Source organism: Apteryx mantelli, chromosome 2 (genome assembly GCF_036417845.1).
Source record: "Apteryx mantelli isolate bAptMan1 chromosome 2, bAptMan1.hap1, whole genome shotgun sequence".
Lineage (NCBI taxonomy): Eukaryota > Metazoa > Chordata > Aves > Apterygiformes > Apterygidae > Apteryx > Apteryx mantelli.
In genome coordinates this window covers 162,463,809-162,489,561 of record NC_089979.1, presented here as the reverse complement: position 1 = coordinate 162,489,561, position 25,753 = coordinate 162,463,809, and the positions used below count along the sequence as shown (strand labels likewise).

At 39.3% G+C, this 25,753-nt stretch overlaps 1 protein-coding gene across 4 annotated transcripts in view; it reads right to left on the bottom strand.

The window, feature by feature from the left end:
* KMT2C (lysine methyltransferase 2C) overlaps positions 1–25,753 on the bottom strand; it is a 204,826-nt gene that overhangs the window by 107,894 nt on the left and 71,179 nt on the right. For all 4 annotated transcript variants that reach the window (XM_067291962.1, XM_067291963.1, XM_067291964.1 and 1 more), the window contains exons 4-6: positions 21,006–21,212; positions 17,774–17,913; positions 16,016–16,125 (exon numbers count right to left, since the gene is read on the bottom strand). In XM_067291962.1, the coding sequence (XP_067148063.1) occupies positions 16,016–16,125; positions 17,774–17,913; positions 21,006–21,212 (457 nt within the window). The remainder of the gene's footprint in view (positions 1–16,015; positions 16,126–17,773; positions 17,914–21,005; positions 21,213–25,753) is intronic.

The window sequence follows — 25,753 nt, the reverse complement described above, 5'->3', positions numbered from 1 at the left end:
GAAAGAACCTGAGGACAAGAGAACAGAGAGGTTAAGGAGATGAGACGCAGGAAGAAAGAGGAAGGGTGGAAGCAGCTAGCAAATCAAAGTGGACAAGAAGTCAAAAGTGTGAAGTGCCTGAAATCGGGTGAAGACTCCAAGGAGGAAAAGTACACACTATCCTCTGACTCCGAGTGCTGTATCACTGCCAGTTACTCAGCCAGCTCAAATGGCAGAGCTCTGCATGGGAGCTCTAACGGTCTCAAACCTGCATTTTGGGAGGTTTGCCTTTTTTTAATGCTGGGAAATTACACACTTAGGCAATTACAAGGGAACATACACATACACTGAGATACACATGAAGGAAGAAACACATACATACCCAACCACACATCTACATTAAAACGTAAGAAGGACCGCAGATCAAACATGGATTTAGTGCATAAAATGGACCTGTTAGAAAGAGCTGGGGTTATACATTAAATAAGTCTTTTACTTCTAGGACTGTGCTTGTTTTTTGGAAAAAAAAGTGTGTTTTGAAAGATGCTGTGGACTGCTGGGGGGTGGGGAAGCAATTAGTTACAGCAACTGAATGATGACCTACAGAACAGTTCTAGCTCCACTTCTCTCTTGGAATACCTTTGTGATACTGTGCAAGTCGCTAAATCAAGTTTTTCACAGTTTTTTTTTTTTTCAGTCCCTAAGCTTACTGTTAAAAAGTGTGTTCCTTTTCTCCCCTAAAAATACAGTCTTGATTTCTACATAGGTTATGTGCTCACAGCTCCAACAGAGTGCAGAAAGAACTGCAATATCAATGCAAATTTCTAATTAAGTCTAAGTATTTTCAAAACTCAAGTTCCAGAGGTTTCCAGTCTGCCATCCAAAATTAGCAGATATTCTTAAATAAAAAAAGAATCCAACTCTGACTTTGACTTCTTTTAAGGAAGAAAAAGACCACGAGATGTATCAAAAAGCTACATAAATATGCTCTTTAGAGGAATTCATACACAAGTACTTCTTCACAAATGTTTATTACAGGATCATCACAGAAAAACTCATGCAACAATGACTAATTCTTCTCAGTGGTGCTTGACTAGTCTGCACAGCCATACGTTGAACAAGGAAAAAAAACGTAATATTGAAGAGGTTTTTACTAAGACAGCCATGTCCATCCTGTGGACTGAATTAGGCACTGGTTCTTCTGCATCTGATCATACAATTAAAGATTGTATAATTAGGCATACGCACAAAGGAAATTAATTGTATGCAGGCAACCTGTCTTCTGGTATGTCCTAACTTTGCATGTTTGATTTTATAACCTTAATAATGTGATCTTTTAACAAAGTTTTTGGAGGTATATTAACTAACTTTAACAGAAAGTGACTGCCAGTAAAAGCCACTATACATACTCAATGATACGCATAATTTATAAGGTAATAGTAGGGATGGGGTGACAAGGAGCTCTGGATTATGTACACACATATAAAATACAAGAATTTCCTGCCTTTAATACCTTTCTCATTAGCAAGCACCTCCTTAGTATTCCTTCCCCACGGACTGCAATCAGTACCTTATTGTTCATAATTCCTATTTCCTTGGCTGTTCCTAAATTGTGCTCTCCAAATGGCACAGAGTCATTGTAAACAAAATCCTACATCTTCAGTTCGCTAATTTTTGTAAATTGGGCTCAAATAAAGCAATTAGACGGCATACTTTGAAACTACCAACTTGAAACATTAATATAATTTCTTTTCTAATAAAAGCTTCACATATTTTATCTGGCTGAGGCTTTGGGGTTTTTTTCAATTTGACTAAATTAGTCACTTACACTTATTCCTCCCATCCCTCCTCCCAAAACATTATATCCCCAAACATTACATATCCTAATTTTTTTAATTCACTACTAAAAAAAAACAACAAACCCAAACAAACAAGTCCATTGTCTCTCTTATAACGAGCTCATACTGGCTCACTGGCATTGCCTGGCCGGGCATTCTGAAGGGCGACATCTCGACCCAGGATTTAAAGCCCTTAAATTACTGGTCAAACATTTAGCAGGTAATTCAGCTGTTGTTCTGCAGGGTTTGGGGAGGGGGGGGTCGTTTTGCAGCATGCTGCTTCAGTAGCTTGTGAAGAAAAAAGCTGCCAAATTTTGTAATGAATTCCACAGAACATTAAGCCTGATGCTTAGCAGAAGCCATAACTGTTAAGTAAATGATATCCTTTTGATGAATACCCTTATTTGAAAACAACATTGATTCTTCTAACCCTTTAGCAGTGTCCCAAAACAGATGTGCACAACTGCAAATTCTGTTTGCTTTCAGGTTTACGAAGTGTGATGACATTTTTACTATCATGCATGAGCCCTTTTATCCAGGAGTAAAATAAAACACAATAATTCTTCACCATCTGTTTGTTAATTTTGCATTCATTTAACTTTGCATTGTAAACTAATAATCATTTTCTTATAATATAGTTTGTTCCATTGGTAGAAATTACAGCTGTTCAATTAAAAAAAGAATCGTTTATAACACTATACAGTTTCTCACTAAATGCTTCCATTGCTCTTAATTATAGAGATATTAGTGCCATCAAAAAGGAAAAAACCGCCAGGAAATAGTGTTATGTTTCATATGTCACAGATTCCCTTAGTAAATGTACATATTTACTTCTGTTCCAGCACCAATTCCCACCTGGTCTCTTTTACATTAATATTCCTTTTCTCCACTACAAAACTCTGTATGTTTTTAATGTTGCAATGTATAACAGGCGGCTTACATTCTTGCAAGAGTAAGGGACAGACAATTAGACAAAGTCCCCATTTCATCTGCAGAGTACAGTCAAATGAAGCTGTCTCCTCTTTCTTCATAACGTTTTTTTCCTTAATGACAGGCCAAAGGAGTTTTTGACAGTTTTATTCTTATCTGGTTACGGTTAAATTAAAACAAGTTAATAATAGCTTTTTCTCAGTATGTTTATAGTAAAATGGGGAAATCCCATTCCTCTATTAAAAGGAAAACCACATGAAAACAACATGAATAATACATCAAAAGTAGCGAAGGGGAAGTAACTTGCCTCAACAAAAGACATGGGCCCAGAGAAAGCCCAGGAGCCAGCCGGAGAGCTTGAGAGTCGTATTTGGGATTCTGCTTTACTCTCTGGATAGTGCATTTTTATGTCACTCCACAGAGACCAGGCCAAGTCCACAATAAGGTTACAACTAAGTCCCTAAAAGTGGATTGTCCCCACACTATCTAACGCAATGAAAACTCTGCATTACATTGTGGTTCCTAGGCTTAAAATAATCACTATGTACAAATCATCTCTTCAAGAGACGCAGCCTGCTCAGCTAATGCATGTGAGCAGTCCAATAATACTAGACAGACTGTTCATACGGTTAAAACATGCAAGATTCAATCATCTTCTAAAACCAATTTTGTTTGATAGCATGGAAATCTTAATGCCAGAGGAGCATCCTAATACCATGGTGTTAAGATAACAATGCTATCACAGTACAAGGACAAATACTTTTTTTTTTTTTAATACAAGAAACACCCATAAAGCAAGAGACAGTTTACCACAGACTGGATTTATTTCAATTAAAGAAGTTAAGTGAAGGATAAAACCCAAATAGGTGCACAGCTAACAACAGTGCATTCACCTAAAGAAACCACCTCCCCGAAGCACCAAACACAACAGGCTCCCACCGAACGAGAGGAGGGGAAGGACGACCGCACAGCACTGCTGTGATGCTCGGCTTCTAGTCCTACCTGCGCCTCGAGAATCCTGACCTTTTAGTTTCTCAGATGAGTGAACGCTGCTGCCGGGTCCGACCTTTGCTAGTGGATTTATCCATCAAAATACTTTAAATCCGACAGAAAGCAAGCATTTCTGAAGGTGCCCAAGGCACAACCTGATGTTACGGAGGCATAACTGTAACAGGCTGCCCAACAAGTCACCAGCTATTTCAAGCTACTCTCACAAAACAAAGTCACCGTAAGGCATTTGGCATACCTGAAACCTTAACACTCAACATACCAAATCCATCTACGCATTGGAAAATGTGCGTTTTCCTCACAAAGCTCAAAGAATGATGATTACAACTGAACTTTCTGTCTTCTCATATTATTTTTCTAAAAGTCTCCATTCACTTTTAAAGGTTTATGATTTGTCAACACATCTCCCTGGAAATACCATACAAATAACACCTAATATTGCCGTAACAACCAGCAGTAATTGAAAGGAAAAAAAAAAAAATACCAGTGTTTGCTTGGATATTTGACAGCAGTTTATGTAGATCCAGATTCACTATTTACTCTGCAGAATCTGCCAGTCTTTCCTGTTGTTTGCAAGGCAATTTCATATAGAAACAGAGTAGAAAAAATATTTTCAAACAGAAGAAAACATTATTTTATTAATTAAAAATTGGAAGAGAGAAGGCTGTACGTGGAAATACTTGCAGTGTTATTAAAAAACTGGCTAGATTGCAGGCTGAATAAATATATTTACAACTGTATCTGAAGTAATGCCATATCATAGCAATCTATTCAGAGAGTGTCATGTTGTTTTACCAAGGTTAGATGCACTAGGAAGCAATTTTACTTTTATTTTTAAATAACAGCCACTTTTCCCCCCAATGTACTGAAGAGAAACATGACTTCATTAAAGGAAATATGTTAAAAATCAATGAAAAAAAGACACCTTGGTAGATTTGAGAACGTGCCACTTCAGCAGTTCTCCTGATTATTATTATTATTAAATAGGATTATTATTCTTATTAATATTAATCATGGCTATGATTCATGGTACACCTACAAGTTAATTTTTGGCAGCTGACCTTTCATTGGCTGCCTACCTTTTATTTCCAGATAAGATCTGCGAATGGAGAGGACAATTATGTAAATGGAAATAAACAATATTAACTCTTTTAGTTAAGAAGACCATAGCAGTAGTAGCTAAGATAATTAGAAAAAATAGCTTTAATGCAAGTAATGGCTGTACTTATCACAGAGCGTTATGCATTGCAAATGAAGGGCAGTTGGGCCATATTTATGGAGGTCATGGTTCATAACATGCGTCTCTCTCGCATGATTTGTTCCATGTTATAAAAAACATTCAAGAACACCTGCATTAATGGGACTACTTCACACTGATGCTGTAATATTTATGCTCAATCTGCAACTCTGGGACAGAACGTATGCTAATGGAAGTCAATATCAAAATCTTCAGGGAGTTCAAAATTATTTTTTGCTAATGGTCTGCTAAGTACCAGTCTCAAAGTAGTTTTTAAGCTGCTGCTTAAAAGCAAACTGAAGCCAACAAACTGCAAGAGGAGTGCTGCTGAGTTTTAAATTAAAATGTGTGTGCGCATTTTGGGGAGGGGGAGGGGGTTGGTGAAAACCCTGAATGAAAACCTGTAATATAAAGAAACCTGTAATTAGCAGGACAAATTATTACTCAGACTTTCGATTGGAACAACCATCACAAATACTTTAGTACTCCAACTCCATTGAAGAGTCTGAACTTTAGAGTTCTCATGGCAAAAAAACAATGTGACCCACGCCCATGAAACATCAAAAAGATATGATTAAATAAAACATTATAAAAAAGGAAAACAGCCACGAAGCCAAGACGAGTCAATTGTCTAACACCATCCAAACAATGCTACAGCCCAGCAAACGTACCTGTAACTTGTCCCATGGGATAGTCTTCCTTTTATTCATGCACTATCTATCAAAGAGCAGGCTTCTGAAGGCAGGGGTGATGCCTTTTTACTTCCTGTAGTGCTCACAGCGTAATGAGGACCTGTTCTTGACCACAGCTAATATTAACTATAAAAGATCAGCTGGTCTTTTTTCATAACAGTAACCCTCACACAAATGCAAAATTAGGCCTTTAATCACTAACAACAACAAAATCAGTTCACTTTAGCTACAGAAAAGGCTGAATATTTTAATATGAAGCAATGAGTGAGGTGATGGTAGGGTGGAAAAATGGGGGTTGCATTCAGAAACCTACAAGTAGTATGGAATAGCGATATTGCTACACTTCCTTTCATTGGTTTCTATTGGCTTTCTGTTGGCACGCTTCCTGAAAGATGTGTTAAGTTTTCCTGACTTTTCTTTTCCATATAGATCTCCACTCTTCTTACATTGCTGAAAATATTAATGGAATCATAATTTAAATAATGTTTAAATACATTCATAACTTCTTAAGCAAATACTCTGTCATTTCTTTGTTCCACATGCAAAATTTGGGGGCATTATGTTGTCATTTTATTTCTCTCGCAGTGTTTGAGGTACTACACTGTTGCTATTGAGCATAGAAAAAGACAGGAGGAAAGAGAGAGCAAGTATCTGTCTGCTCATGTTCCACAACAAAGCACCAAAACGGACTGGTCCTTCCTGCAAGCTGACACCAGAAGAGCGCTAGCTGAGGAAGAAGGTACAATCTGGACTGAAGAGAGAGCGTGATTTTCCTCTTCTTCACATTTCAGAGATCAGGTTCTCTTTAACTAAGGGTGAGCGTGAGATACTTAAGCTACGAAATAATTTGGTGTAGACAGATTATAAACTCTTGAAATCACATGTCCAGCAGTTGAGCGTCAGCTCAACTTGAACTAGTATCCCATTGCCTTAATGCTTAAGAGTGACATTTAAGACCCCAGGGAAAAAAAATGAATATAAACATTTTCTTTGGTGACATTATGAAAAAAAGTGTTTTCTACTCAGTCATACAAAAAGGAAGAAAAGGTCTTTGGGAAACACACTTCACCAGTTTGGAACACACACTGAACAGTTTTACTTCACAGCTTTCACTGAATTATTTCAGGGAATATTACCGAATAAAGGAAACCTGCACCAGCAATTCCTTCAGGAACACAGGCCCTTTCATGTTTCTCAGCTAGACCTTTCAGCTTTCATTTCTGGCTGTTGCTGCTCCTCTCTCAGCCTCTCTTGGTGCCCCCAGTGCATTTTGCCTGCTTCCTGTATTTTTCTTCACAGACTACCCCTAGCATCTGTTCTTTACCTATGCTCCATTCATCATCAAAAACTGCTTAGAAATCTCTTTGCAGGAATAATTTCTCTCCACTGATTCTAGTGCCACATACTCAAAATCTAGAGTTCAAGGAAGGATCGTTTTTCAAAGCATTCATATTGGGGAAAAAAACAAAATAAAATATCCCCCCCCCCGAAAAAAAAAGAAGGTGAAGACCTAAGGCTGACTCTGCTTTCCTACCGCAATGCCAAGAGCGTGCTCACACGGGTTATTTCCTACAGAACAGTCTCCCGGCACTATAGCAGGAAACCAGGAGCAACGCTTCAGTGGGAGAAGAAAAGGAATAGGTGAGGCTGAAAAATAAAACACTTTCCTTTTGATGAAGACGTAAGAACAGTCTTAAGAATGGGAGGTTTATGTTCCATGAACAACTCTACTGTTTACCCTCTCCATCTGCTCCTGCTTTCCAGAAATACATTTATTATAGGAAGACTCATTTATGTGGCTCAGGCTTCTTCCATTCTCTCAGAAAGGACACTGTGCTCCTGTTCACACCTGCAGCGCTCCAGGGCCGACTGGGCAATGAAGTCACAAAAATTCTACTAAAGCACTGAAAAAACTTGACACTTTACTAAAAGGCCTCTCTTATTCGAATAAAGTTTATTATATAAACCTAAAATACACATATTAGAATACATAAGCTAATCACTGTCTCGTTGCAATAGTTGGCACAAGCTAAGCTCTAGCACATATTGCTTAGAGACAGAAAGAAGGAACAAGATACACTTCCACTACAATCAATAAGTTACAATGCGCACTGATAAAAGTGCTTGCTGTGTAGTCAAGTCTACAAGAATTTTTTTCATACATTTGGAAACAAAAATGTAGGGATAAAAATACAGCCGTTACTTCACAGAAAGCTCGCGACAATGCAAATCAAAAGAAAAACCTCAAAAAAAAAAAATTAGAGTTAAAAGAAGTCTATCCTTACCCCTGCCTCATCTGAGAGGCCAAACACTGCTCCAAACGTTGGTTCATAGATTAATGCCTCGCTTCATCTTGTATATAGAATCAACATGTCCAAGGTTATATCAAAATTATCTATAGCCAACTTAGTCTCATTACTGCTCGCTCCTTTTTCTAATCAAAAGGTCAGAATTATTGTGACAACAGCCTATGAAACAAGCACCTGCTATAAAGACTGAAAAATCACATTAAAATATTCGTACTTGTTACTGCATGAATACTCAGAAAAACCTCTAAATCAAATCCTTCATCAACATTTGGTATGTTGATACTCAACTAAATACTCACATTTAAACACTGTTTTATGTGTCTCAAGAAAAGAGCATTTTCTGTTTCTTGAGATCCTAATTAAAGAGAAAAAAATTGTTAAATTGAGGATGTGCCATAAAGCCTCTAAATAAACATTTCTTTACGTTTATAATAGACCTTGCCACACAGAAAATGCTCAGACTGTTACATGCTGAAGCGTAATACTGGTACCTTTACATCAAGAGCCCTAGGAAAATAAGATAAATGAAGTTTTCTTCCTCAGTAAGTGGAAAATTCACAATAAAAATCTATTTCAGATACTTTCTCTCATCCAAAGTGACTAGACTTTGCATTAGCCACATGTATTCCACAGGCTGCTGACTCTCAATTTGTCGCTGTACTGTTTGGACAGACCACTGTAGTTCAGGGCAATCCTTTCAAATGTTTTAAATACATTACTGAAGATCCATGACCAAGTGTGTAGTTTACTTACATCCTAACATATCAATACTTTAACATGCCAAAATAACAATGAAAATATATTGGAAGCAAAGCAGCATAGAGTTTTTGTTTCCTGTTTATTTAAAATTTTAACTGTTAGTGGATTTTCTTAAATACTATTAGGGATACAGACAACTGTATTTTATTTTGTACTAGAAAATGTGGGCTATGAGACAATTGAGACAACTGAGTAAATTGAAAACTGTTATCTTAAAGCTAAGTCCTAAACTTTGTCATTTTAAAAGTACTGTGTTGTGAAAATCCTCTACTTACAAGAACTACAGTTCAGGTTTTTCAATTCTGTGTTTCACTGCAGAAGAAAAAAATAAGATCTGCAAATTCCCACTGGATAATTTGAAAACAGTAATAAATAATATGTAAAAGTGTAAAAACAAATATTAAGCAAAAAGATAATTTTCTTTTTGAATGAAGTATTTTAAATTATGGTTTTTTTGCTTTTCCTCCTACAGTCACATTATAGGTGAGAAGAAAACAGGAAGGGGTGATATTTTCAATAATCCTAGCCATTTCTAATGTCAACCTTTTTCCTTCTTCCTATCTGCTTGTTCTCACTTCTTCCTCCCTATATCTCGTTTCTCTATTTTGATGTAGGATTTTCAAAGAAGCTGCTATGGGGCAATGACTTCAAATGAGCTAATTCATGGAAGATAATTTACTGTATTAAAACGGTATCAAGGCTGTACCCTCAGTCACTATGACTTTCTTTGAAGTACAACAAGACTTTACTTGTCATCCTGATCAGCAGGGAAATGTCTATAAATCTCTAGAGGAACTCCTAATCAGCGAGAGGGAAAACTGACGCTGTTCGTGTCAAACTAAGATACGTGATGGAACCCATGGCTGAACTGTTACAGTATTTCTAAGACACGCTAGGAATGGAATGAAATATAAAACTGCCCCAAACCATATGAATGTGTCTCCTTATGAGATATCTGTCACTATATTTCTCTAGACTTTCTCCGGCACTTGCAATGAAGAGCTACAGTTCTATAACAGACAGCAACACCTAAAAAAAGGTGTTATGTTGACAGAATACTTTCTGCATCAAAATACAAGACAAAAGTAACTACAGAAAAAACCTGCTAAGGTAAAATGAGAAGCCATTCCAACAGACCAGCAAGGTAGTCACTCCCAAACTTCAATGAAGGGAGATGCAGAGAAGCTGAGTGCCTTGTGCATGCAAAAGTACTGTAAATAACTCAGAGTCTGGAAGAAGAATTTTTGAATACCAGAGCTGCTCACACGATATAAAGTTATAAAGCACCTCCTTAAAAATGGATAAACGCCGAGGACTCTGCTCAGACAAGGTATAAATTGTTTAAGATTACATTTTTTATGCATTTCCCCTGACTTTAAGAATTACTAGCTCTTTCAGTAATGAAACAGGAAGATGGGAGCTTTTAGGACATCAAGGATGCAAATCCTGTACTCTATCCTGAAGAAGGAATTCACCATGTGCTTTGTTCAGTCAGGTGGAAGTAATATGCGAAGCCCAACACTGTCTCTATCTTCCGGATTTTCCACATACAGTTTTGGTATTAATAAAATCAGCTGAAAAATTAATATGGTTAAATAGGTGCAATCCTCCAGAGTGGACAAAGTTAACAGTATATTAAGATGTTCACACTTCTCTTTGCCTACAAGGACCAACAGAAGGAGGTACAGATTTAGCCAAACAGGTTTTCACTTAAAAGCAGCGTAAGTAAACAATCAACCAATTCAATCAAGCCCAAGTAAACAAACAATAAAAACACAGACAAGCCTAAACAAGATAAGGACTATACTAAGGCTAAGAGACGAAGGTATATTCAAAATGTGGACAAACACTTAAAAACAACGTATACATTTCAAAACGTTTTCAAATTTTCCTCCATTTATTTCTTCCTCTTTAGAGTTTAGCTTGATAAGCATCATATTACGATCCAGCCTTGAGCCAACATTTAAAACCAGCAGATGGAAAGCGCTTTAACAAACGATTAGGTGGGATGTTTAATGCATAAGCCTTGTTGGGTTGCCCCAGTTGGAGCACCCACAAGCAAGCAGCACAGTCTCCTGCCTCTGGTGACAGAATTCAAGGGAAGTTGCTGAAAAAAAAAGAAATCAAAGATTGCATTACCATGCAAAAAGGGGGTTACAGGAGACAGAAGTATAGAAATAGCAAGGCAACAAGGCAAGATACTATTTGATTAGCTTGCCTCGCTGCAAAGCAGCAACTCCTACAGTTCTCAGTAACGATAACATGTGAAATACAGCCTGCAGGAACTCAGCAGCAGCTGAAAACAGGTGCCTAGCACACAGAGAAGATACTGCCCCAATTAACCAAAAAGAACGGATGGAGGGAGAAGGCGACAGCAATTTTTCAGCTGTCTTTGACTGCAAAAGTCTTGGTCCTGAAAACACATTTGACTATTACTGGAAAAATGAAAGCTTTAAAGTAGATAAATATGCAAAGAGTTATATACACATGTATCTTAAGCAAACAGAAACCTACATTTTATAAAAAGGACACAGAAGAATACAGTATTTTGGAACAACCGTTTTAGACACTTCATTAGTATCATATTTTCACTATTCATTCTTTAAGCAAACGGCAACCTCCTTCTTGGTTTCCACCTACACTGTTTTCTCTGACTTTAGTGTCCTTGATAAATTCTCCCAGACTTGTAAACTGCTTCCTAGGTCTTATCAGAAGAGAAAGCTGCCTGGGAAAGTTACCACCACAGCCCTTTCTTGTGCACAGTGTGTACAAAAGTGGTTCAAACACATTATCTACCGAGTCCTCCTTAAAGTCACTTCTTCAATTGAGCTACTTGAGCATTAAAAAAAAGAAAAAAAAAGAAAAAAAAAGAAAAAAAAAGAAAAAAAAAGAAAAAAAAAGAAAAAAAAGAAAAAAAAAGAAAAAAAAAGAAAAAAAAAGAAAAAAAAAGAAAAAAAAAGATGGCTTTCTTCACTCCAATTTACACAACTTCCTAAACCATTACCACAGATCATTTTCTTTTTCCTAGCAAGCTATGTATCCCCTATTTGCTATTGCGTCTGCCCAACCCACCAGGGTTTTTCAAGGCACTTTATGGCAATTTGATGCATGTTGCTGTACTTTTAAGTGCAAGCTCCTCTAGACAGGAGCTGAGTACTTTCAACAATTACAGGATAATACTAAAAGAGATTTGGGAGCTTGTATTGTATAGAAAAGATATGGCTGGAAGATGTAAGCCAGGTGGTGAAGTTTACTATTCCCTTAGCAGACTACAGAGAAACAGCCACCTATTCGACACATGTAAAATAAACAAGGAAATTATAAAGCAGTATTTAAAAACACCTGAAAACATTTCAAAAAACACTCTTCTTAAAAGCTGAGCAGATGCAAGCCCTAGAGGCCTCCGCTTTAAATGATAATGTCAGTAAGATCATCCTGTATCAAACTTCCAAAAAAACCAGCATAACTAAAAGCACAAGGCTGAAGCCAGAAATACAAGAAAAAGCAGAACTCTCTGCCTGTCCATGTCTATCTTTTTTGCAGCAAAAACTTTGTGACTTCTGCTCATTTTCCTTGTTTGCTTTGGTAAGTCTCCATTTAATACCATATTTGCACCTTTCCACAAATATCTGTAGAAACACCTTGCTGATTAAAGTCTATCTTCATAAAGCATGACAATATGACAACTTCTTTGCTATGTTAATTTTTATGTACTAGGCAGAGCACTTAGAAATTATAAGCGATTTAGACTAGTTTTGCATCAAGAAAAATCACTGTAAGCTTTCCTTCCCTCTCTCATACTCTGAGGAGTTTTTTTCTTTCAAAACTTGAAATAAAATGATGATTCCAAAATCCCATGAAAGCCTCTTAAAATACTGAGGGAAGCAAAACTGCCATGTCCAGGTGTTCAGACTCCTTAGCTTATATACTTTAAGCTCCAGAGATAAATATCTGAATTTTTAAGCGTCTTCTTCCAAACATTTCTGACATAGCATTCAGTATGCTTGCCACCTGGACCACCAATTTTTCCTTACGACTTTTTAATTTAGAAAGTGGTTCTGAGAGAATCAATGATCCTTTCTTTCAGCTGCTCAGATGCACAAGGTAAGTAAGATGACCACTAAGATGGACCAAGTCACCCGTACTGCCCTTGAGGGCTAAAGCACATCTACTATCATAAACTTAACAGTATATTCTAGCTTTTATTTCTCAGTTGGTCTAAAGCAACATGATGCACAAGATTTCAAAGACCTCATGTATATATATATACACATATATATTAATATTAAACACAGGCAAAACCAAGACTTTGAAAGAAAGTCAAAGAATCCACTTATGTCTAGACACACAAATATATGTTACAGATTGGTCAGATGTCTGATGAAATAAATTGCCAGGCCTTCAAAATGAGTGAATCAAATGAAAGAACACAAGAAGAAAAGCACACGAAGCAGACTAACTCGGGAAGCACGTACACGTACTAAAAACTCTATACTACCATATTTCAAACTCTCAGGAAACAAGGGCTGAGCTGAAAACAAAAATGAATTATAAACATACTTTGGAATAGGTCAATGAAATATGTCCACACAAGCTTTATTAATGCAATTACAAATTCAGTGAAGCCAAATGGACATCTCAACTGGTAAACAGAGTAATAAGAAACACTGTCAAATCCAGTTAAAACAGATTTGCAAACAATAGACTTCCTAACTAATGAGAAACATGAACGTAACTAAAAAATTAGAGACCCTCAAGATAAGAAAAGATCTAAAATGTTCTCCACAAAGAAAAAAAAACAAAACCAAAGGACTTCACTGTCAAGAAAAAGTTTGTTGCATTTCAAAAATTCATCAGTACATGAATATTATAAAGAAAAGAAAACATACTTTCCCAGCTAAGGAAAAATGTCATTGCTGTAGACCACACCATAAACTCATGTAATGCCAGAGGGACTTCCAAGAAGACCAAAAAAAAAAAAAAAAGAAGCAAATTTGGTGGCAAGTAGAGGAAATAACATACAGCTTGTTTTTATTTAAATTATTTTTCTGTTAGCCCTTAAGCACATACTTGCATCTACATTGCCAACAGTGTTCAGAACATTTAAATAGAAACTTGACTCTTTTAAAATGCAACAGCATCACACTAGAAAGAAGCCCCAAATTTTAGCAAAACACCAGCAGCTGTAAATGCAAAAAAAGAAAAAGTAACTGCAATACCTTTCAATTAAAAATGAAAATGCCTTGCATGAAGAATTTCCTCACTTAATGCTGACTTTCCACTACACAAACTGGCATAATCAGCAGCTTTTACTTTTCTGTGTCTTCTTCAGCACAGTGCAAGTTGAATAGTTCTCAGAACAGTGAGAAATGACTACAGAGCTCTATAGTCGGGACACAACCAGCAGACACAGGACTTCTTCGGCTCAAAACCAGTTACATAAAACTTAGAGCAGCCCCATGTTGTTGCTCCATGGTCAGGAACAGAGAGCTACAGATGAGTTTGCTCTTTATTTTTTGAAAAAAACAAAAGCAAAAAGTTCTTCCCCGGATATCCCCCTGCGTGACTGGGGGCAACATTGCGTCTAGCTGCTCCTCTAGAAATAGCGGAGCACAGTTGAGCTCTCACTCTGGTCTCCTGGGGTCTCACAACGAGAAGGCAGAACAGAATAACCAAAACAGCCTCTGTGGGTTAACTGTTGTATCACAGGGAAGAAAGCTCCTCAACCGTTTCAGCAAAGACTGAATATGAAACATGCAAAATGGAATTTCTTTCATCTCTCTGCATTACACTGAAAACACGTTACAACATACTAAAAAATTATTTGCAGAATTTGAAAAGATTATTAGAGAAACTACCTAGTGGCACATGAAAAGACAAGACCAAAATCAAACCATCACACTAGAGAGAGAGAGACAGAGAGACAGAGATGTGGAATTCCTCAAAAATTCTTATTTAAATATGTGCACTATGAACACCTACACGAAAAGCAGACATGAAGTTAAGGCACCCTCAATACAGAGCAGTAGCAGAGTACCATACAGATAAAAATGGAAACGAAATAATGGAAACAAGGTGAAATTCAACAGAACAAAATAAAAACTTCAACACTTTAATCAAGGAATTCTGTTTTAAACTAGAATATTAAAATGAAAATGACTACAGATGGGAATGAACTGCATTTATTAGCTAATCACAAAGAGACTACAAACCACCATCATAATCAGCCAAAACAAACTAACAAAAAAAGCCTGTAAAACTTCCAGTAGTGAGATTTAAAAAAAAAAATGGTAGCCATTTTTGAATGTTCTTTCAACAGATTTTTAAGTGTATGCACGCGCACACACACAAATTTTTTAACATCTTCTAGCTCATTTAGAACTTAATTCTGTCAGGTTCATTCATTCTGAACAGTATATTGCTTTGAAAGTAGATGCACAGAAATCAAAGTAAAGCATTATTCAAGTATATGCACAAGTAGAAGGCGCAAGGAAAGCTGCATTGTACAGAAGAATAATTTCAGCAGCTTTTTACTCCACACTATGGAGGACATTTGCTGATATCTTCTGCATCATTTTGTTATCTTAATATAACGCAGGAAAACCTTTAAGAATCAATTAAAAATAAACCTAAGCATGCTCACTGGAAAAAACAGCAAAAATTATACAGGTCTTTTGATAGCATAACCGATTAATAAAAAAAACCCTAAAATTACTAAAATAATCTACTAGATGTGATTAAATAAGACCAAAAATATAGCAAAACATATGTGAAATATGTCTTTTCATCATTCCAAAATGCTGCTCACAAAATGACACCAGAAGTGCACCCTTTTCAAAGGTACCCACTTTTTGAAACAGTTTATCATTTCAAATTGAAAGACCAAACACATAAATGTTTATTTCTATAGATATTTAAAATAACAATCTATGCTTTGCAGTGACCCTCAGTTTTCCTATACCAAACTGCTGTTAAAACTAATATGAAAATAATTAAAGGTTTTATGACTACATTTGAGTTATACAATTTTACAATTCCATACAACTCCATAAGCCTCTTTAATACACTGAAACATCAGATTTTATCATGAAGACTTGCCCAATGCAAGCTTATTGTGAATGTGAGCTCAGTGAACTGTATGAGGATATTTCTGGTCTTGCCTCATACTGCATTGATTTACTGTCTTTTCTTTTCCCTTCTTCCCCTCCCCTGCCCCCTGCCGAATTTTCTTACTCGCTTGAACGTTCATGTCATATTACTCACTTCTGTGCTCCCTGAGACAACAGCTTTGTCCACGTTCACTGATAGCTGCTCTTCAGTCTGGCAGACTCCCAAAGACCACTCCGCACAGCGGTGATGAGCCCAGCAATGACCTAACAAGAGAGAAAGAGCTGTGATTTTACAACTTTGTCAAACACCACCTGAAAGTATGGAACTTGGTTTTAATAGTAAACACTTCCCAGATAAAATAAATAGTCTTGCTCTTTTTTTTGTTGTTGCAACAATATTTAATGCCTTTAGTATCATACACTAAATATCCTGCAGGCTTTTTGATACATGAAGCATCTTCCTTTTCCATTCAGTATACTCTGCCTGTCTTGTCATTTCTAATTTTCAGGTGCCCGATCGTACAAATATAACAAGGGGATGCACAAACAACGTTTGTGTGTGGGACGCACACATGTGCAGAGTATTGTATTTCACCATAGATAACATTTGTCTTTGTATGTACTCTTAACTTATGGTTCTCAAGGACAGGACCCAGATCTGTATATTCAGAACACGCCCAAAGGATGCTTTACAGTTCTACATTAAACTTTTAAAATGATGTAATAGAACATAGCATGAATAGCACCACAATACAAATGACTAAGAAAACTGTACTAATACAACAAATATATTACACAGAAATAATTGCCAAGGCTTTACTGATAACTGCAGATCTGCATAACAAAAAACAGAGAATATGCAGAATTCAGCAGGTATCTGTTAGAAGACAACTTTCTAATGCAGCCCTGAGAAAAACAATGTAAATGATGAATATTTCTTTTCTCATCTGAAGGAATCCTGTGACAGCTTTTTATTAGATTCAAGATGATGGTTTTTATTAGCTGCTGGAATTAGGTACTGTAGTCGGTCAAATTATTCAGTAATAAAACTCAAAAAGCTCTGTAAAGGAAGAGTCATCTACAAATAATAGTGATGACTTGAAATAATTTAGATTGATTAGCCCCACCCTCACACTACAGTATAACTATTTAAAATAATCCATAAAAAAACCTAAAACTTTGTAATTAGGTTTTGAAATCAGTCTCCACAATCATGAAAGAATAACATTTATATTCCAGCAAAGGTTTAATCTCAAATAAATTTCTATTTCTGAGGCAAACTATGTGAGTGGACTACTGGCATCAAAGCACATAAACATAAATGCTTTCTGAAAAAGTAATTCATAACTAGATATGAAGAAAAGCTCCTAATTAAAATGAAACTTTGGAAGGCAAACTAGACAGTTTTGTGACTGATAATCTACAGACAACAGAAACATGCAGGTATATTACACATTTACCATTCTGTCAATACCTGATCTTGTACATCTTTCCTTGTATTATTTTAGATAAACCTGCTTTAGCAGCATGAGATTAAGTAAGGGTATAGGATTAGGCCTTTAAGAATTACATTAAGCTATATCTCATTTCTTTTTTCTTCTTCTCCCCAAAATACAATCATGATACTGAGCTGAAGATACTACTTTCTGAACAACAGTTTCGTAGTAATCACAAATATTTCCCTATACAAGGCTGAAGCGTCTGTCACAAAGATTCTGTCCAGCACTTGAGGAAACTATCCAGAAACACCACGTAACATTGGCAAAACCTAAGAAAGCATAATCAAACACCTGATGAACACCAGAGCACAGAAAACCAAGAGCTGAAAAACCTCATTCATTGTCACCGTAGCTACTGTACCACCTAGCAGTTGTTAGGAATAAGAGAAGGAGGGTTAATAATGTTATCTTACCTGTTGGCTCAAATAAGGCTTGAACATCAATGTCATCTGGTAAGCCAACTAAACTGAGTTCATCCCAGAATTTGACAACCTGATCGTCAGAAGCAGTTTGGGTGCTTACACTTGTACATGATGCTATACTCGATCGCGATCTGTATCAGGGTGCAGAAAAACAGACTTAGAAGAGTTTACATTCATTGCTGAACTAGCGAGATACTTTCAAATGATTCAAAACTTGGGGAAAATGAGCATGAATCTTTTCAAGAGTGATAAAAACATCCATCAACAATGAACAAAACCCCCTCTTCCTCATGCTTTAATCCAACATTTTTTCCAATGACAAAATTTTCAGTTAAAGCTGCTATTCAATAGTGGAAAAAAAAACATTTGCTAAAATGCCTCCTGCCCTGGCCTGTTCTTTCCCATTTGTTCAGGACATGCATGCTTCTTTCTTCTTCATTTTTGTTTAATATTAAAACTTTAGTTCAATATTAAAACTTGCCCGCCCACCCACCCCTAGGAACGGAAAACTAAGTAAGAGCAAGCAGTCTGTGTTACTCTGGGGAAGAAGAAATGTGGAAGGAAGAGGGTGGTGGCAGTGGAGGGCATCAGCTGCAGCTTTTATACAGCCCTCTCCTTGCAGTCCTAAGAGCTGGTCCACAGTAAGCACTGACCATATCCTCAAAGGAGATGGGCCACGCCAGCCAGAAGTGAGGTGCCTGCCTAAAACACAACTAATGAGTATGGGGGCAGGGGTAAAAAAGAAGACCAGGAGTGGAAAAGCTGCTCAGAGAGAGATATCTTTGTCCCATGTGACCAATGTACTCAAAAAGAGATGGTGTAGGGATTATAAAATTCAGTGATATGAAAACCACTGTATTATGCTGACATGAGAGGATCTAGTTTATAACCTTATTAAAAAAAAATCACAGTCAAGCAAGACACAACGATCATTTGTTCCTCAAATTCTAATCTCACCAGAAAATAATTAATAAAAATTAATTGAGTCTATTCACAGATGAAAGTAATGATTCCTCCTCCTTTATTTACTGGAAGCAAAAAAACTTTCTTGAACAGCTAGGGATTTGCCTTAGGCTTCTGACTACGAAATTCCATTTGATCTGATGCTCCAGGGGTTGGTAGGAAAGAAGGTGCTGCAATTTCTATTATGGTACTTTGAACTTTACTATTCTCCCCCATTAATAACCCAAACTTGTACATGTGCTGTTACTTCTGAGTTTCAGAGTTGAGACAGCATGAAACTACCTCTTACTCCCAATTGCTTTGCTACTGCTTATAACCTCTAATAAAAGGACATTGAAATTGATATTGCCAGGTGATGACAAATATTACCCTGCTGCCAATAAGTAAAGCCAAGAGCTGCAGCAAACAAAGGAATTTTAACCTGTGATAACTTTGTCTTCCTGAATACAATGTGCGCTTTACTGCAAAGATTACATTGAGAAGGATGTGGAGAAAAAAAAAAAAACACTTAGCTTGTGAAAACACATCCCTCTTGCACACCAATGAAAGCTTGAAATTTTTCCAATTATTAACTATCCTAATGACTCGTGTCATGACAGAAGCTGAACATCAACCCTCCCCCTCAAATGTGTTACGTCTAACACTATCGACATAAGTTTCTCCTTCCTAAAGCACTGCCTTAAGCCATTCCAGGCAAGAAACCTAGTTCCTGGACTCTCCTAATGCTCGCTGAAGCTGCTTCTAACATTCAACTCTGTTACCTCAAAATACAGGAGTTTAAAGGAAGAAGAAGAAAATACTAAATCCCAAATGACACGGCTTTTTTCTTTTTAACATGAAAGCTTTCTCGCTAGACCAAAGGGATCCATTTAAGGGACACCTCAATTCACTCTGCAACCTGGTCTCGCACAGGTACACCACCTCGCGCCCCCTCGGGGCGGGTTTAGCCTTTCGAAAGCAGCGCTCCCCACGCGGGGAAGGCAGAGCACCTCCGCGAGGGGCGTGAGGCAGCTTCTCCGTTTCCAAGCAAAGCGGTTCTCCTCCGGGGCCCCGCACAGCGCGGTGCATCTGACCCAAGGCCAGCGAGCGCGACACACCCTCGAGGGCTTCCCCACCGGAGAGCGGCGGCCTCGCGCCGGGCGTACCCCGAAACGCTGCGCCCGGCTCCCTACCGCCCCTTCCCCGTGCGCGCCGGCGAGCGGAGCGGAGCGGGGCGGCCCCCGAAACGCTGCGCCCGGCTCCCTACCGCCCCTTCCCCGTGCGCGCCGGCGAGCGGAGCGCGGCGCAGCGGGGCTGACAGGCGGCGGGGAGCCCCCGCGCTGCCCCTCCCCCGCCCACGCCGCACCGCCCCCCCCCGGCCGGGCCCCGCGCCCGCGGCCAATGGGCGAGCTCCAGCGCGGCGCCGGCCCGCCCCGCCCCGCGCTCCCTCGTGACGTCAGCGCCCGCCGGGCCGGGCCGGGCCGAGCGGAGCGCAAGGCGCGCTGCCCCTGCCGGAGGCGACGGGAACCTCCCCGCTTCAGCCAGCGCCGCGCAGTCGCCCGTGAACACCGCGCCGCGGAAACGAAACCGGGGCCAACCATGGCAGCAGCAGAAGCCGGCACTCAAAAATCCACATACGTATGAAAAAAATGGGATGGGTCATGCAGAGAGATAAAAGACACGCTTTGCCATTTACTTGCATCGTAAGTGCCACCGCCGTGCACGCTGTGTATTCAGCAACGCTTCACCATGGAGTTGTGGGTGTTCCTGCAGTTCTCCAGAATTACTCCAAGGTGGTACCTACCCTACCGGGAGCCTGCTCTCTCCGTGACTAATGGGCTAGCAAACTCCTTCGCGAGGAGCCCCACTTCACAAGGGCAGTAAAAATGCAAGGGGCAAAGGCTTCAGAGGATGGGCAGAGGCTTTTAGTCACCCCACTATCCAAAATACACAAAGCCTCAGAATTCAGTTATCTTCTATTCCTTTGCATACTGCCTTCAATTTATTTTAAACACACAAATAGATCTGTGCTTTACAACAAACATGTTTCTTTGTCCTTCTAAAGAGTAAAGATTCCCACTTGAGGGAAGAAACCAATCCTAAAAAGTGGAAGACAGTTTCTATATTGCTTGCATTAAAAAAAAAAGTATTGATATTAATGAACAAAATGAAACGTTCACTATTGCAAGTTAGTTGCCTGTCACTGTACAGTATTTGCAAACATGCTTCCTGAGCTTCATAAAACACATAGAAAGTTTTATTTACTGTGAAGCCGACTTACTTCTTGTGTCCCCGTTGTTTGCGCGGCACTGAGTTTTGCCTTGGAGTTCTCTCGCAAGCTCCATCGGCGCTGTCGCTGCCTTCGCTCTTGGTTAAAGGCTGGTTTTTCCATGGGATAACGTACCCAGGAGTGGGACTGAACTGTTTTAAGTCTCCTTGCCCTAATGAGCTTCGTTCACCACAGTAACAAAAGGCGCAGAGTTGTTCGCTGTGAAAGGGAAGATGATTACTTCGTTTTTTGGAGAAACAGCAGAGGACAGCCTATCAAAGGTCAACTTTCATGGCAATTTAACCCTTTATAACAATAGCAACTCCCAAATACTGTAAATATCAGAATTCACTAGACTCTTTCCAGCTAAAGTAATGTAACAGAACTTTTTGTTTCACAGAAGTGCTTGACTATGTTCACACAAAACAGGGCATATGATACACACAAATTCAAGTATCCTTTTTTACTTTAACATTTAAAAAACAATACAATACCTAAAACTTTTACAAAAATAATTTTTTATTTACAGAACTGGGACCGTTAAGACATCCCTGTACCATTTGCAATTATGTTTTAACATTCGTAACATAACAACAGCTCTGAAATGACAGCTCTGACAGCACTCCTTGTGTCGCATCATATGGAAGCTACTGAAAAATATTTCTGTAATAAACATATCTACAAAGTTAAAATGTGAACTTCTGCAACTAATGCAATTCCCATTAAAATAGTTTAAAGGGAAAGTCATTTAACACATTTTTATGCTTAAATGAGAAATTTTTCTTCATACATATGCCCCTAAGACCCCCAAAAGATGCCTCAGGGAATCCGGCACTTGGGTAGAGGCCTGGTTTTGAGTGGATCCCATTTAAATAGATTTAAGTGCATCTCCAAAGTGGTATATTTGGGTTTGGGGCACTCTGTGCTGGGCAGGGGAGGGAGGAGGAAAGAGGAAAGCTTAAGGCTAAGTTTCTACATAATATTCATTAAATCTTGGAAAAAAATATAGAGAGTATCTGTGCTTTTCAGGCAGGTGAGGTAAAAGCAGTAACAGAAGAAGTAGTTGTTAAAAAAGGGAAGTCCTAGTTCTAAACAGAAGACAGTGAGAATCCAGTAAAGCCCCTTAGATTTGATTTAACCTACCTGCACGTGCACTGTATGGGTAGGACTGGCACCTTCCCTACGGCAGACGCACCTCTGGGCACGTGCAGATTGGTGGGCACGTCAAATGGGCTCCCTCCATAGTGCTCAAACTAATACCCTCCCACGCTACTGTTGAGAAACACCCCTCTTTGCATTCGTGGCCTTGGCCACGGGTCCCTCACCGATCCTGCGTGAACACAGGGCCAGCATTCGGCAGCACAACCCACAGGGACAGTCCAGCTGATGAGAAGTATCTGACACTTCCCAGAAATCTTTAGAAGAAAGTACCCAAAGATAAAAAGATGTAAAGAAAATAACAACAAAGGTAGCACAAGAAAGGGGAAAATTGAGTAGTTATAGCTGAGCAGTACAACTTGCTGTTTTATAACTGACTTTTAAGATGATAACAACAACAAAAAAAGATTATTTGTATGTCAGTGAGTATACCCAGTAAGACTACCAGTGAAACCTGAGCTGCTGGGGTTTCTATGAAAGGGGTAGCAAAGTTATTCACACTAGTTGAGACCAGAGAGACCTGGGAGGAGACTTAAGAGATTTAACAGGCAGCACGACAATATCTAAATTTCAGTAGATACAAACACAAGATTATCCACAGTGGAATAAATAATTATTCATATATCCCGCTAGGATGGACTGAGAAACCTCAATAAAAGACTTGATGATCATTATGACTAAATAAACAAAACTGTTTCCTTAAAGTATAGAAGTAGCAATTGTGATCATAACGTTAAGATTTCTAAAAGAGAAATACCCCCCCCCCAACATTTAAAGCGAGGGCAATGCAGAGCTTTCTGGCGTCTGAGAGACGGCTCACGTATCACAGCTCCTGGCGGCCGCGTCCTGCAGCCGCGGCACAGGAAACCCGCGGGCCCTGGCGTCCCGGCCGGCCGCGGGGCTGTTGGCAATCACACGGCTGGGGCTGGGGCTACCGTGCCCGCAAAGCCGGGGCCGGGGCCAGGGCCGGAGCGGGCACTCAAGCACCTGCGGCAGGGAGGGGGCTGGGGGAATCCTTAGCTACCGGCTCCCCAACGCACAGGTGCAGGCGTAGAAGAGAGGAGAAGCACAGCGCGCGCTCGCTCTCAGGGCGCTGCCCAGACACCGGTGGCCGGAGGTAAACAGGAGAAGAAAAAATAAAAAAGGTTTCTCACTTCTAAGGGGGGTGGAGGAGCAAGCAGAGGGCCTTCAAATCTCGGGGTACCCGCCACCTAGCAACGAGCACGCCGGCGCGCGCCCTGGCTAGCGCCCGGAGGCCAGACACCACCGCGGCAGCGAAGGCGGCTTCCCTCGCTCCTCGACGCCTTGCGTCACCCATTTGTCATCAGGTACAAAGCGGCCAGTTCCATCGCGTCAGCCTTAGGTGCTCAGGAAATATTTTAAGTTATGTCTGCATGGGCAGAAGGTAGGTTTTTTAATTTATATTATCTGTGGAGAGCAGAAAGTACCTCAAGAATCTACTTCCCGTGTGTCAGTATTCAAACAGGGGATCTCAACCTGCGATGCGAGCAGAGCCCTCCCACTGAAGATGATGAAATGGAGACACTGGCAACCTTTCACATCAAGCCCCAGAGCTGTTATCATAGTTAGCGCATTTTCAGAACAGACTAATTTAAAACAGGGTAACAAGCAAGAGATGACATCATACTTTTTTCTATAAGTTACTAAGAAAAAAAACAAACAAGCTCACCAATACTGCATTTAAAATATATTTATGCTGCTCTGGACCAAAATACAAATTCATTGTTTGTAATTTCACCTTAATTCCTAAGTTCTTCTAGAACAAATTCTATCTTTTTATAAACCTTCAAAATCCCACAGGTGGCTCATTACCAGTAAGTGCTAATGTACAGCACCTCATTCCAACTGCTTTCATATATTTGTATGCACACAACTCTTCGTATACAATGCAATAAGAAAAAATGTTCAAAACCAAACAGACGTACAACTGGATTAAGGAGATGGAATAAAAGGGCGTAAGGCAAATGTCTACAACTGACGTCTGCTCCTACCAAGCCATTAGAGGAGATGCAAGCTTTCTCGCAAGGTGCCCAAGATGTACTTTCTGACAAGAAATTTGCCGATTTCCGTCCTCTACCAGAGCCATTTTCTTCTGTAAGTTCTTATTTCGTTAAGGTGTCTGAATCAACTTAATGTTCTCTTCCACAAGAAGAACTTACTCAACCCCCTGACAAGGATCTAAGATGCTACAATCCTCCCCAATCCACATCCCAACAAAAGCAAAGCGAATGCCCTAGAGTCAGTTAATCCTGGAGGAAGGGAGAACAGTCACTATTTCCTCCGCTCAACCGACAATACACTATCATTAGGACTCATCCTAAAACACTGATTTTCCTGTTCAAAGGATTTCATTTCAGCACACAAAGGACTGGGCAACTAGTTGCACAATATTAAATCACAACAGAAAACATCTTCTGGCTTGCCTGCAAATATTCATTTAGGAAATCAAGATACAATTGACTGTGCCCAAACTTCCTTAACAGAAATAAGGCAGCAGGATTACCTACACTTCAAGATCATCAAGTGCCCCTGTAGTTAAACTCCCCAAAGTACGCACAAGCTCTTCCTGGGTCCTTCTGAGTTGGCAAGCGGCACTGGGGTACCCAGTGTCAGCCAAGACTTCTTGACAATAAGCAGATGTGCAGACTGCCTGAAGTAAACACGCTTTGCTTCCGTGGTGTCCCTATCTCTCCAGTCTACACCGATGTGTCTGCAAGAGGACTGCTGCACCACTGGCAGAAAACTTCAGACTGGTCCACGTGAATTAGCATGACCCTCAACATTATTAGATGTGCACCTTCATTCTCCTTCCTAATTTTCATACAAGGGTAGAACTGAGGACAATCTGCAATGATTTGGGGATCTGCCAATCATCCGCAATTCTGTGTATAAAGCTGGGGGAATGAATTTCCCTTCCTCCTTTTCCTAGGAGTAACTTCACCAATATCCCTTCACTGACACCCACACCTTTGCGATTCCCTTACTGTCTCCAGGATCTCTGGACAGCTGAATGCCAAGGAAGAAAGCAAGTGGCCTATGTTCTGCACATCTGTCAGTAAGAAGCTTCAAGGAGTACAAGACTTTTAGTACTGAACGGTAAAGGGGTGGGAAATTAAAGAAAATCCCACAGCCTCCTGTTCTGCAAAGAAGTTTGAAAGGTCCCATTCTTTCAGCAAAACATGCACAGATGAACCCAAACATCCTATAAACAGAACCTGATAACAGCACGAGAAATATGAACTCATGAATTCAACTCAATGGCTGCTCTTCTTCTACCCCTTCGCAAATGCCTCCCAGCCTACTGTGGAACACCAATTATCAAAACAGTTCTACTGTGCAGTCGTCTTTTCAGACAATCTAATTATTAAAAGCAGAGGCTGTTGTTGCTGTTTAAACAGGAAAAGGCACTGTATTAAATCTGAGGAAACCCACGGCATGGCAATTCTGACATGCTCCATTAGCTGTAACCATAGACTTAACAATACACATTACATCATGGATGATCACTGCTGCCATTTGCCACAATAACGATTGCCCTGAAGATACACAATTTTGGAAAGCACAAAAATAAAAATCTATTT